This window comes from Gopherus evgoodei, unplaced genomic scaffold, assembly GCF_007399415.2.
Source record: "Gopherus evgoodei ecotype Sinaloan lineage unplaced genomic scaffold, rGopEvg1_v1.p scaffold_37_arrow_ctg1, whole genome shotgun sequence".
Taxonomy (NCBI): domain Eukaryota; kingdom Metazoa; phylum Chordata; order Testudines; family Testudinidae; genus Gopherus; species Gopherus evgoodei.
The window spans coordinates 1,833,108-1,845,527 of record NW_022060049.1 but is presented as its reverse complement, the minus strand read 5'-3'; the positions used below and the strand labels follow the sequence as shown (position 1 = coordinate 1,845,527).

General features: G+C 57.1%; 1 protein-coding gene across 1 annotated transcript; it reads left to right on the top strand.

The window, feature by feature from the left end:
* Nucleotides 1-729: 729 nt before the first annotated feature.
* LOC115642031 (cytochrome P450 4F22-like) lies at nucleotides 730-12,181 on the top strand. Its single transcript, XM_030545368.1, has 11 exons — nucleotides 730-876; nucleotides 2,545-2,581; nucleotides 4,799-4,926; nucleotides 5,334-5,455; nucleotides 8,190-8,457; nucleotides 8,974-9,040; nucleotides 9,913-10,042; nucleotides 10,510-10,643; nucleotides 10,754-10,818; nucleotides 11,417-11,499; nucleotides 11,845-12,181. The coding sequence occupies exons 1-11, from the start codon at nucleotides 730-732 to the stop codon at nucleotides 12,080-12,082; spliced, it is 1,419 nt and encodes a 472-aa protein (XP_030401228.1). The 3' UTR covers nucleotides 12,083-12,181.
* The last annotated feature ends 239 nt before the right edge of the window (nucleotides 12,182-12,420 follow it).

The following is a 12,420-nucleotide window of genomic DNA, read 5'->3' as shown; positions in this document are numbered from 1 at the left end:
GTACCAACGGACCCTCCACAGGCACCACTGCCACAGCTCCACTGGAGCCGCCTGCCGCCCCCTCTGACAAAATGCCGCCCACCAATTATTCTGGAGCCCTAGGCTGCCTAAATGGTAGCACTGGCCCTGCTGATGCAGCAGCAGGAACAGAGTCCAGCTCCCTTCCCCAGTGCCAGGCTGGCTTGGCAGGACGCAGATGGGGGAAGTCTGGCTTTAGTGCTCCAAACCAGTGGTTGGGTCTGAGCGGAGAGAGTTGCTCCCTGGAGCAGAGCTGTATGTCACTGTGCCAGGACAGGGGTGTTTCAGGGCTCAGGAGCCCCCAGTCCAGTGGGGCTGCTCGGCACTCAATCTCCTGCTCAGCTCAGCTGGATGGCAGAGAAGCACAGGGCAGGGGTGCAGTGCCGGGGCTGTGTGAATGCATGTAGCTAGTTCATGCCAGGGCTGAGGGCTCATGCCCCCGGGTTCAGCTCTGCACAGAGAACAGCTGGGAGCCTGTGTTTGCGATAACACAGGAAGCCCAAGTAGGCCCCATCCAACCTACTGCCAGGTTAGAGCAGTTTCCCCTCCCCCATTAGAAATGAAGCTGGGGGCACTCTGAGAACAGCCAGCAGTGCGTCTGTATGGGGAGCTGAGTGGGCTGAGTCAGGCACTGGGCCCAGCATGTCGCCCTGGCCGGAGTCCCAGCTGGCCCATGGCTCCTCGTTGTAGGGTCAGAACACAGAGGAAGGGATGCAGTGCGTTGATGAGCTCGTCAGGCGCTATGGCCACTCCTGCCTTTGGTGGTTTGGCCCCTGGCTTCCCATTCTGTGGCTCTTCCACCCAGAGGTAGTTAAACCCGTGCTGCTGGAGTCAGGGTGGCCCCAGCGCCAGGAGTTTGTGTGTCCATTCGTCCAACTGTCCTGGAGCTCAGCAGGGGTTGGATTCCCAGCAGGTGCCTGGAACTATCTGTTGTGTGTGCTGCTTCCTAGAAAAGCCCCCCGCCAGGAGGACTGGCTGCTGAGACCAGCCTTCCTCCACAGGGCTGAGGAGGAAGCTGCCCGGCTCTCAGAGCTGGGGAACAGCTCAGGTCTCAGGCTGAGCTCGGCACATGGCTGCTGCCAACCCAGGGTCCTTAGTGAGTTCCCCTGACCCCAGAGGGGTTGGGGCAGAGGCTGTAGCCAGCCATTAGCGTCCTGAGAGGAGCACATCCCCCTGGCTGCAGCCCAGCTGGTGCTGCCATCAGCCTTTGTGGGACAGTGACCCATGGGAACAAAGGTTCCTTGCAGCCCTGTTGGCATCCCTGGCTGCTGGGGCTGGTGATAGGCAAGTAGGGGCAGCTCAGTGGGTCTGATAACATCTAGCCAGCTCAGGGACACACACACTTGCCCTTCATCAGCTCAGTCCATGATCCTGAAGGGGGTGCAGCAGGGCGAAGGGGACAATCAGGGAGGTGATGCAGGGGAGAAACAGGTCAGGGTGTCTCATAAGGACTAAATGGCCAATGTTCTTGGGGGGGGGGGCAGATACCATTGTGGGAGTGCATGACCGTGAGACTAGTGGGATGTCAGGAGATATCTGGAGAATGGTGCAGAGTGGGTGGAAGACATGGGAATAGAACCCAGGAGTCCTGGCTCCTAGGCCTCTTCAGACCGTGTATAGCCACAGGATCCCCACCCTGCTCCCAGAGCCAGGGATTACAACTAATAAATAGGCAGCTTTGAAGATGCCAAGCTCTGTACTGTGAAGGCCCCATGTGTCTGCCGAGCTCCCGCGGTCTGTGACTGCCCAAGTGGCGTGTCTGTCACTCTGCAGGCCTGGCCCAGGCTGCAGATGCTGTTTGTGTCCCATGTCCTGCCTGCCCGGTGACTTGCTCGGAGCAGAGCCTGCTCTGCGTGAGGGGCCTGGTGGCTCAGCGCCCAATCCCTGTCGTGTGGCTCCTTCACCCTGTTCACTGAGCCTGTCCTGCTGCCCCAGCAGCCGCTCTCCTGGCTGCTAGGGAGGAGCTTGGAGCAGGGTGTCCAGCAGGGCTCTGCCTTGTCTGACGGGGGCTCCTTTCACAGGGGGATGCTCCAACGCTCCTTAGGAAACAGCCAGTGGAGCAGGCGGGTGCTGGACAGACCCACGTTCCTGTGGCTGCCCGTTTCCAGACTAATAGGTCCTGCAACTCCAGCCAGGACTCTGATACCAGTAGCCCTGCACTCCTTCCCTGTGTCCTGGTCCGTGTATGTGTGTGTGAGCGCAAGCACCCGGGGTGCATCCCAATACCGCCCCCCATTCTGTGTGTCTGAGCGATAACGCTGGGGTGTGCCCAATTACAGCCCCCAGTGCCATGTGTAACTGAGTGCTAGTGCCAGGGTCTGCCCCATTACCTTCCCCATGCTGTGCTGTGTGTGTCTGAGTGCTAGCACCAGGGTCTGCCCCATTACCACCCTCCTTGCCATGTGTGTCTGAGCGTGAGTGCTGGGTGCACCCCATTACTGCCCCCTGTGCCGTGTGTGTGTCTCAGTACTAACTCCCAGGCCTGCCCCATCCCTGGTCTCCCCCACAGCTGTCATCGCGCCCTAGAACTACATGTTCTACGGCTTCCTGAAGCCCTGGCTGGGTGAGTGCGCTTTCTTCTGGGCTTGGATCTTGTGCTTGGTGTCATGGGACCCAGACCTCAGGGGACGGGCTTGTGGGGAAAGGAGGGTGTGATGTTCCCCTCTGGTGTTATCTAGACCAGTGATCTGCTAGGTCACTCCAATCCTTGACTCTGGGAGCCAGCCTGACCCTGCTCCTGCTGTGAGAACCCCCACTCCTGGGCTGTTCACGCACAGCCTCTGGCATGTAAATGCTCCTTGGACAGTGCAACCGAATGACACTAACCAATATCTCCGGTCCCAGATACAACCCAAGGAACCTCTGTCTTGTAGTGTCCAGTTATGCCCACTGGAGTCTGCATGTTTATATAAGTTTGTCAGTGTAACAAAGAAATTGATGTGTACCAGGCTTGTTATCCCAAGGAGAGTCTCTGACACACTTCAAACCAAGTTGCAGGGGAGAGAGGGATGCTCAGTGGTTTGAGCATTGGCCTGCTAAACCTAGGGTTGTGAGTTCAATTCTGGAGGGGGCCAATTAGAGATCTGGGGCAAAAATCAGTACTTGGTCCTGCTAGTGAAGGCAGGGGTCTGGATTCCATGACCTTTCAAGGTCCCTTCCAGTTCTGGGAGATAGGTATATCTTCTATTATTATTACCAAACACACTGCTTCAGGTAGAATAAACAAACATTTATTAGCTACAAAGATTGATTATAATCACTTAAAATGTAAGCATAACAAGTTGGATTTGGTCCAATGAAATAAAAGCAAAACACATTCTAAGCTGATCTTAGCACTTTCAGTGCCCTTACAAACTTAGATGCTCCTCACCACAGGCTGGCTGGTTGCTCTTCAGCCAGGCTCTCTCCTTTGAGCAACACTTCAGTCACTTGGTGGTGGTATTTGTAGATGAAGGTGGATGAGAGAGGAAGAGTCTGGCAAACATCTCTCCCTTTTATCATGTTCTTTCTTCTCTTTTGGCTATGCTCCCCGCCCCCCTCGGGGTCAGGTGAGCATTACCTCATCGTGGTCCCTAACCAAGGGAAGGGGGGTGACTCACCAAAGTTCCCTCACCAAAGGCTCTTGAGCAAAGTCAGCTGTCATGAAATAAGAGGGAAGGTCCTTTCTGGATCAGTAACTGGTCAAAAGACAGGAAATTAAGGGTAGGAATAAATGGTCAGTTTTCAAAATGGAAAGAGGTAAATAGTAGTGCCCCCCAGGGGTCTGTCCTGGGACCAGTGCTATTCAACATATTCATAAATGATCTGGAAAAGGGAGTAAAGAGGTGACAAAATTTGCAGATGATACAAAACTGCTCAAGATAAACCCAAAGCAAACTGCAAAGAGTTTCCAAAGGATCTCTCCAAACTGGGTGACTGGGCAACAAAATGGCAGATGAAATTCATTGCTGATAAATGCCAAGTAACGCACATTGGGAAACATAATCCCAACTACACGTACAAATGGATGGGGCCTAAATTAGCTGTTACCACACAAGAAAGATCTTGGCGTCATTGTGGATAGTTCTCTGAAAACATCCATTCAATGTGCAGCGTCTGCCAAAGAAGCAAACAGAATGTTGGGAACCGTTAGAAAAGGAATAAATAATAAGACAGAAAATAGCCTGTTGTCTCTGTATAAATCCATGGCACACCCACATCCTGAATCCTGCTTGAAGGTGTGGTTGCCCCATCTCAAAAAAGATATATTGGAATTGGGGTTTGGAACAGTTTCCGTATGAGGAAAGATTAAAAAGACTGGGAGTTTTCAGCTTGGAAAAGAGGTGACTAAGGGGGTATGGCCACTGTCAGCACACAGGACACAGGGCTGGATGGAGCATTGGGCTGACCCAGCCTGTCTGTCCTTATGTCGGTGTGGAGCTGGAGCTACTCATGCCATAGCTGTGAGCACCAGCACATGGGTGTGCACAGGATCACGCACAGACCTTGACATGCGCACACACCTCTCTGCACAGCCCACCACGCACCTGCACATACACATGCACCTGCATGTTCATACCCACATGTGTCCCCAAAACCACACATATTTCACTCACACCCCCACCCACGTTCCATGCACGCATTGCACACGCGTGCACACTCTCGTGGCTGCCTAACATGCACCAGGGAGGTTGGTTCTCATTGAGCACCCCAGCTGGCTGTGATGGGGGCTGCTGGGGGCCTGGGCTATGTGATCTCTGCCATGGCTACCAGGCTCTGAGCTGAGTGCCTGTCATCTCAGGGGACGGTTTGCTGCTGAGCAATGGTGCAAAATGGGTGCGACACCGGCGCATGCTGACACCAGCCTTCCACTTCGACATCCTGAAGCCCTATGTGAAGATCTTCAACCAGAGCACTGACTTCATGCATGTGAGTACCTCCCCTCCCCCCACAGTACCAAATCCATGCCTGTGCCTCTGGCCCCTCCCATGGCACATGCTGCCCTGCCACCCTGCCACCCACAGCCTGCCCGTGACTCTGCCCTCCTCCTGTGGCATGTGCTGCACCATCACTACACTGTACCCCTGGCCCTGCACCCCCCCTCACTCCAGGGCATATACTGCACCGATACCCTACCAGCCCGCCTGCCCACTGCTCTTGCACCTGTCCCAACCATATGCCCAGCCCTGTCACTGCACCAGTCCACTAACCTACTCCCGTCTGCTTGCCTGTCTCTGACTCTGGCCCACCTGCACTGCGTGGGCACCGGGCTCTGCAGTGCTGTCCCTGCAGGCAGCTGCTCAGGTACGGGTCTCATGGGCACTGTTCTCCCACAGGCCAAGTGGCGCAGGCTGGTGGCATCAGGTTCCACCTCCCTGGACACGTTTGAACAGGTCAGCCTAATGACACTGGACAGTCTGCAGAAATGCGTCTTCAGCTACAACAGCAACTGCCAGGAGTGAGTGACACGGGGGCAGCTGCCCCAGCAGGGCCCTGCACTGACCCGAGAGTGGGAGCCCCTTCATTGAGGGAGGTCAGAGTTGGGAGAATGGGCTGCAGAGTCCCTCCCTTCCTGGCCTGGCCCCAGCGAGCCCGTCCGGATTCATGGAATGGGTCCCTGAACTGTATGGGTGTTACTGCCAGCCTGGGCAGGAGCAGAGGGCCTACCAGGGAAGGTGAGTCTGGAGGTGTTGGTGGGGGGGTGTTTCTGTAGTGGCTGCACCAGCCTTTGGTCAGCACTGGGAGTGGAGCTCCTCAGCTCAGGGGGCAGAGGCTGGTGCTTGGTGCTTCCACTTGCTGGTCTGTCTGCGAATGCCTGTGGGGTCGGCCTGGCTGTGCTTAGGGCTGGCTCTACTGTTTTTGCCTCCAAGCAGCGCGCCGAATTGCCGCCACGGACGGCGGGGGTAGTCCGTGTGCCATTAGGGCAGCACACGTGTTTCTGCAGCGGCGGCAATTTGTCGACAGCTTCTGTCTTCAACCGGAAGACGGAAGACAGAAGCTGCGCTGCAGCAGACAGCTGAACATAGAAGCTGCTGCCCAATTGCCGCTGCCACGGAAATGTGCGTGCTACCCTAATGGCACACAGACTGCCCCAGCCATCCACGGCGGCAATTTGGTGGGCTGCTTGGGGGCAAAAACACACAGACTGCTGCCCCTTGCAGATTGCCGCCCCAAGCACCTGCTTGGGATGCTGCTGCCAGGAGCCGACCCTGGCTGTGCTGTGCTTCTCTTGGGGGATGATCCTGCTGTCACATCTCGCTGCCAGGAAGTTCCTCACCTCAGTCTCGTCACCTCAGAACCCTCCTGCCCCCAGTTTATACATGTACTGCAGGGCCCTTGTCTGCAGCTTGTACCTGATTTACTGCACCGGTGCATGCTGGCTCCCTGCCATAGGACACTGCCAGCTGGCTGCAAGACCTGCCTGTGCAGGTGGGTCCCGGGCTGGCGAAGGGATGTCCTGGGAGCCCAGCATTTCTACCCACAGTGTGCGAGTTCAGAGCGGACCCCATTGCCAGAAACAGGACTGAGGGCTGGTCTGGAGCCACCTGGCAGTGACAGGGAAAGTGGCTGGTTTCCTGGCAGGCAGGGAGTCAGTTCCCATCTCTACCGCAGTGAGGTGACCCATGACCCTGGGGAGCCCGGTCTGGACTTCCTCACACCATCAGCCTGCTCTGGGGAGGAGTCCGAGATCGGTTCCCGCCAAACCCACGTCCGTTCTGTCCAGCTGATGGGGAGGGGCACTTCTCCATCCTTGCCAGCCCCAGCTGTGCTCTGAACCCCAACCATCCCCTGCAGGCACTCGCTGACCAACCACTCCCCCATGCCCTGCTGCCATTGCTGCCCTATGGGGATGGGGGCCCCCTGACACCCCAGAGTCCATGGTGCACACAGGGAACAGGCTACGTTAGCCTGGAGGCTCCTTGGAGCTTTCCTTGGCCATGCAGCCCCCACACTCACCGTGTCTGGGACTGTTTATGGTCCCTGTGACTGGGGTCCCAGGGAAGCCAGCTGAAGTCAGTCCATTAGGGTGACCTGCAACGAATGCGCAGGCAAACCCCCAGCTGGTGGATATTCCAATACTTGGATTTACCAAGTCAGCGCAAAACAGCTTCTGTTATACCTCACTGGTTACTCAGAAGTCAACAACACAGTTCCCTTAAAGCAGCCTTGCCTCAGGGCTCCACCTAGACACCCAAGTCGGATATGATGAGTATCAAAGAAAATCTTATTTATCATATAAAACAAAAGGTTCTACCAATCCCAAAGGATCGGACACGTTGCCTCCCAGGTTAATGAATATTCCAGATCTTACCCAAATCCACGTTTACAGCTGATTCTTATTAACTAAATTAAAATTTATTAACATAGAAAAGAGAGAGAGAGAATTGGTTAAAAGAACAGTATACGTACAGACATGAGTATAATTCTTGAGGTTCAGATTTATAGCTTTGTAGATGCAAAGAGTTCTTTCAGAAATAGTCTATAGGTTATAGTCCAACGTGAATATTCAGGGAGGTCCTGTCAGAACTAGGATCTCAGTCCTTGTGACTTAAGTTTTCCCTACATGAAGCCTCAAGCAGATTTGAGATAAACAGGCTCAGAACACAAGGGTCTGTTATACAACTTCTGGCCACCTTGGATAGCTCGGAGTCGCTAGGCCAACAATAGGCAATCAGGGTGACTTTGAAGTAAGTCCATCATCAGTGATTAGCTACACGAATTAACATAAGGCAGTTGCCTGTTTTTCCACCATTTGCAGATGATTGGCTGTACATTTCAAAGAGAAAGGAATACAGTGATATCCTGCATTTACAATTCATTTAAATGCTAAGATGTTCGTTTGATCTCTGAATGAACAGAATACAGCCTAGACAGGGACTGTTTGATTACACTGACCTCTACCAAAATATATGTAAATAGAAAAAAAAAACATTTTTAACTGCTGAATTTGAGTCATTTATCCTGCAGGATGCTTAACCCTTTCCGTTCATGTATCACCATCCCACACTGGCTGAGCCACAGCAGCAGCCAGAGACACCTGAGAGATCCCGTGGCCAGCCTGGAGATCCTGTGACTGGGAGATCACACAATCGCTATGTTGCGAGGCCCAGCCCCCCGGGATCCCCCAGCTCTGATCAGGGCGCATCCCCCGCCCTGGCCTGTCAGTTACATGCTGAGCTGTTGTGTTGCAGGACACCCAGTGACTACATCGCGGCCATCCTGGAGCTCAGCTCCCTGGTGGTGCGACGCCAGCACCGCCTGCTCCTCCACTGGGACTTCCTGTACCACCTGACAGCCGACGGGCGGCGCTTCCGGCGCACCTGTGACACTGTGCACCGCTTCACAGCCGACGTGGTGCAGCGGCGCCACCAGGCCCTGGACCGCCTGGGCAGGGAGGCCTGGCTCAAATCCAAGCAGGGCAAGACAGTGGACTTCATAGACATCCTGCTCCTGGCCAAGGTAACATGGTGGGGGCCTGCCCCATGATGGTGGGGCGGAGGTCACTGATGTCCTGCTATAGGCCAAGATAGCACAGTGGGAGGCCGTGCCCTAGGGAGCTGGGGGTTCGTTGACATCCGAACAGGGCATCGCCAGGTGTAAGGTGCTGTGTGATGTCTGTCACACCAGGACTTGCCCCCTAGCTCAACTCTCCGGAGCAGCCCAGCCGGAGCTGCCTCCCCAGCATGCTCAGCATGGAGCAATATAAACTGCACTTTGAGACATGGGACCAGCACCTCTGGGGAGCTCGAACACCAGAGCCAGGCTGGGTATGGGGGAGAGGGGAGCCCACCTTGGGGCCTGGGTCTGTGGGGCAGGGCAGGGGCTGCCTCTTTCCTTGGGCTGGGGTAGAGGGGAGATGGCCTAGTTCACTCTACCCCAAGATGTCCCACCCTCCCAGGCTCTGAGATGGGGCAGGCGTGGGCCGGGCCTCAAGGGGAGCCAGGTTACCCGTCCAGCAGTGTGTTCTCTGTGCAGGATGAGGACGGCCAGGATCTGTCAGAGGAGGACATCGCAGCCGAGGCCGACACCTTCATGTTTGAGGGTGAGAAGCCACCCTGGGGAGGGGATGAGGGGCCCTCCTGCTGACCTCACAGCTTCATATTGGGGGATGGGTGTCACGGAGTGTGGGGGAGTCAGGACCCTGCACCCCCCACTTCCTGCAATTCACCGTCACTCTCAGCCAGCCAGTAAAACAGAAGGTTTATTAGACCACAGGAACACAATCTCAAGCAGGGCTTGTAGGTAGAACCAGGGTCTCTCAACCAGGTCCCCCTTAGGGGCAAGGATGTTAGACCCCAGACTTGGGGTTCCCTGCCTGTTCCCAGCTAGCCCAAAACTGAAACCAAAAACCCCTCCAGCAGGCTCTCTCCCTGGGCAAAGGTGTCTACTCCCCACCCTCTTCCTGGCTCAGGTTACAGGTTCAGGTACCGTCCTTCACCTAAAGTCATCCCCTGCTCTCCCATCCCCCATGCAGACAGCCCCATTAAAACTAAACGACATTCCCAGGTCAATCCATGCTGCTCACTACTGCGTCACAATGGGGTCTTGGCAGATGTCGTGGCTCTGGTGGGGAGGCCAGGAGAGCTGGGTTCAGTCCTTGGCTCTGAGTGACTTGAGTATGCCTTTCAATGAAATGGGGCTAAGACAGAACTGCCCCTGGGCACTGCCAGACAGTCTCAGCAACGGAGGCGGGGCGCTAGAGGGGGCAAATGGTCAGAGTCACCCCACTCGCCTCCCATGCACAAGGGGCCTGGAGTTCCCAGCTGGCACTACCAGAAAGTCACAGGGAGCAAGGCCTCAGAAGAGGTGCTGGCAGGAGCTGAGCTGGGCAGGGTCCCTCCAGCCCCGGACTCTCCATGGTCCCTCTCTGCCCCCGGCATGGTGGCCACATGCTGCACTGGCACCTCTCTGCAGGCCACGACACCACAGCCATTGGCCTCTCCTGGGTGCTGTATAACCTGGCCTGTCACCCCGAGTACCAGAAGCGCTGCCACGAGGAGATCAAGGACTTAATGCAGGACAAGGAGTCAGAGGAGATTGAATGGTGAGATGGCTGTTCCAACTGCAGTGCTGGCTCTGTCCAGTGCAGTGTGGACCCCCCGCACCACCACTTCCCGGGCCCCTGTGGCCTCCCCCACCCTTTAGTCCCAGCACAGCCCCCGCCCCACCTGTGAGGGTTAGCACAGCTGCTGCCCTCCCCTCCCCGCTGGGGTCCCTTCACATCTGCCAGCCCCACAAACTGGAGGGCTTCCCCTGCAAGATGGGCCTAGGCTGCTCCCCAGTGCCCGAGGGCCTGCCACTCTGGATTTTGCATGCCCCTACGGATGCCCAAGGGCCCTGCCACTCAGGTGTGCTCGCCCCTTCCCCGCCACTCACGGTGTCATACGTCCCCTCAGTGCCAGCTCCATGCAGATGCGAAACTGTCCCAACCCTGGTGCCTGGCTCATGGGCTCACACTGGGCCCCTCATGCATCCACCTCTGGGGCCAACACTAAGCTCTGCTCTCTGCAGGGAGGACCTGTCCCAGATGCCCTTCTCCACCATGTGCATCAAAGAGAGTCTGCGCCTGCACCCACCTGTCATGGCCGTGTCCCGGCGCTGCACTGAGGACATCAAACTGCCCGACGGACATGTCCTACCCAAAGATACCAGCCTCCTTCCCTGTCCCCCAGCCAGGGGCATGGCACCAGAGCTGGGCCCATAACCCCAGAGGTGCTCAACCTCTCCCCTCCTTCTTCCTTTTCCTCTCTGGCAGGGAACATCTGTCTGATCAGTATCTACGGGACACATCACAATCCTGCTGTCTGGCCGGAGCCCCAGGTATCACTGGTCACTCTGTTCTACCCTTTGGTTCTACTCCACCCCGCGGCCACTTCCAGCGTGGCACTAGGGGGCACTGTGCTGAAGGGGCGGGATTAGGGGGCTCAGTAGGTGGCGCTGTTCTCTCGCAGTCACTGCTGACTCAGTGCCTCACATGGCACTAGGGGGCACTGTGCTGCAGGGGCTGGATTGGGGGGCTCGGTATGGGGAGCTGTCCCCTCAGTCACTGCTGACTCAGTGCTCCGGCGTGGCACTTGGGGGTGCTGAAACACCAGCAGTCTAGCAGCTTCCTATTCCCAGCGACCCTCCCCAGAGAGGAAGCTTCCCTCCCACCCCGAGCTCGCCTAGAGGGGAGTGAGGGTCGCACCCCCATTCACACTGGGCAGGGCTGGGTAACTGGGCTCGGCCCAGCTCTGAGTGCTGGGTGGAGGCAGAACCATCCCCGCTGCCAGCGCACGGTCCCAGTGAGCAGCTCAGTCTTGGGGAGCCTGGTGTCCATGCTGTACTGGGGGCGAGGGCTGCCTTTGCTCCCTCCTTGGCTCAGGGACCCCAGCCCCCCCCCAGCTCCCCTCACCATGCCCTGTGCTTGCTGCTCCAGGTCTATAACCCACATCGCTTCGACCCAGAGAACTCCAAGAACCAGCCCCCACTGGCCTTCATGCCCTTCTCTGCTGGACCCAGATAACCTGCCTGATGAGCTCAGAGCCCCTTGCAGCACGAACTGCCCCCTCCTCTCCGCCCCTCCCCCCCCGGCTGCCCACCAGCAAGCAGCTCCCTGTTGGCACCCTGACTGCAGTGAAGCATTGTGGGATACACAGGAGTTGGCCTCTGATCAGTGCTGGAGTCAGCTGCTATTGCTGAGGATCAGTCCCTTCTCCCAGAGGGGGTTAGGCTCCCCCTAGTGTCTGTCTGTCCTTGTGGGCAGTGGGTTCTGAGGTGTCTGTCCCTGGTCCCCCATCCCTGCTCTCATATAGTGTGTGGTTTCTGGGCGAAGAGCACTGGCTGACACACCTGGCTCTCTCACAGGAACTGCATCGGGCAGAACTTTGCCATGGCAGAGATGAAAGTGGTGCTGGCACTGACGCTGCTGCGCTTTGCCGTGCATCTGGATGAGAGCAGGCCTGTGCGGCGCAAACCCGAGTTGATCCTGCGCAGTGAGAATGGGCTGTGGCTGCACCTGGATCCACTGGGGCCCAGCTGTGAGAGCCGCCCCCCGCACCGCGCTCCTAGGGCCATCCACTCCCCCCTGCTGCGGGAGATCTAGCCTGCACCACTCAGCTCAGGGGCCTGCTGAGTGGCGGACCAGGTGGGGATCATGGTGGGGCCAGAGGTTAACAGACACCTGGGAGTCAGCTCTTTCCTCTAATCTAGAACAGCCCTCTCTACCAAAGGAGGGGCTGTGGCATCTAGGCGTGGGGCCCCGAAGGTGCTGCAGGCTCCTTTCAGACACCAGCTGCTTAGCCCTGTCCCACCTGCCCCTGGGAGCGAGGGTGACAAGTGCCTTTCCCCAGCCCTGCTGGATGTCCACGGCCACCTAGTGACTCAATGTCAGAGCTAGAAATGTAGCCTAGCAGCCTGGCTCCCGGCTCGGCCCACTCACAG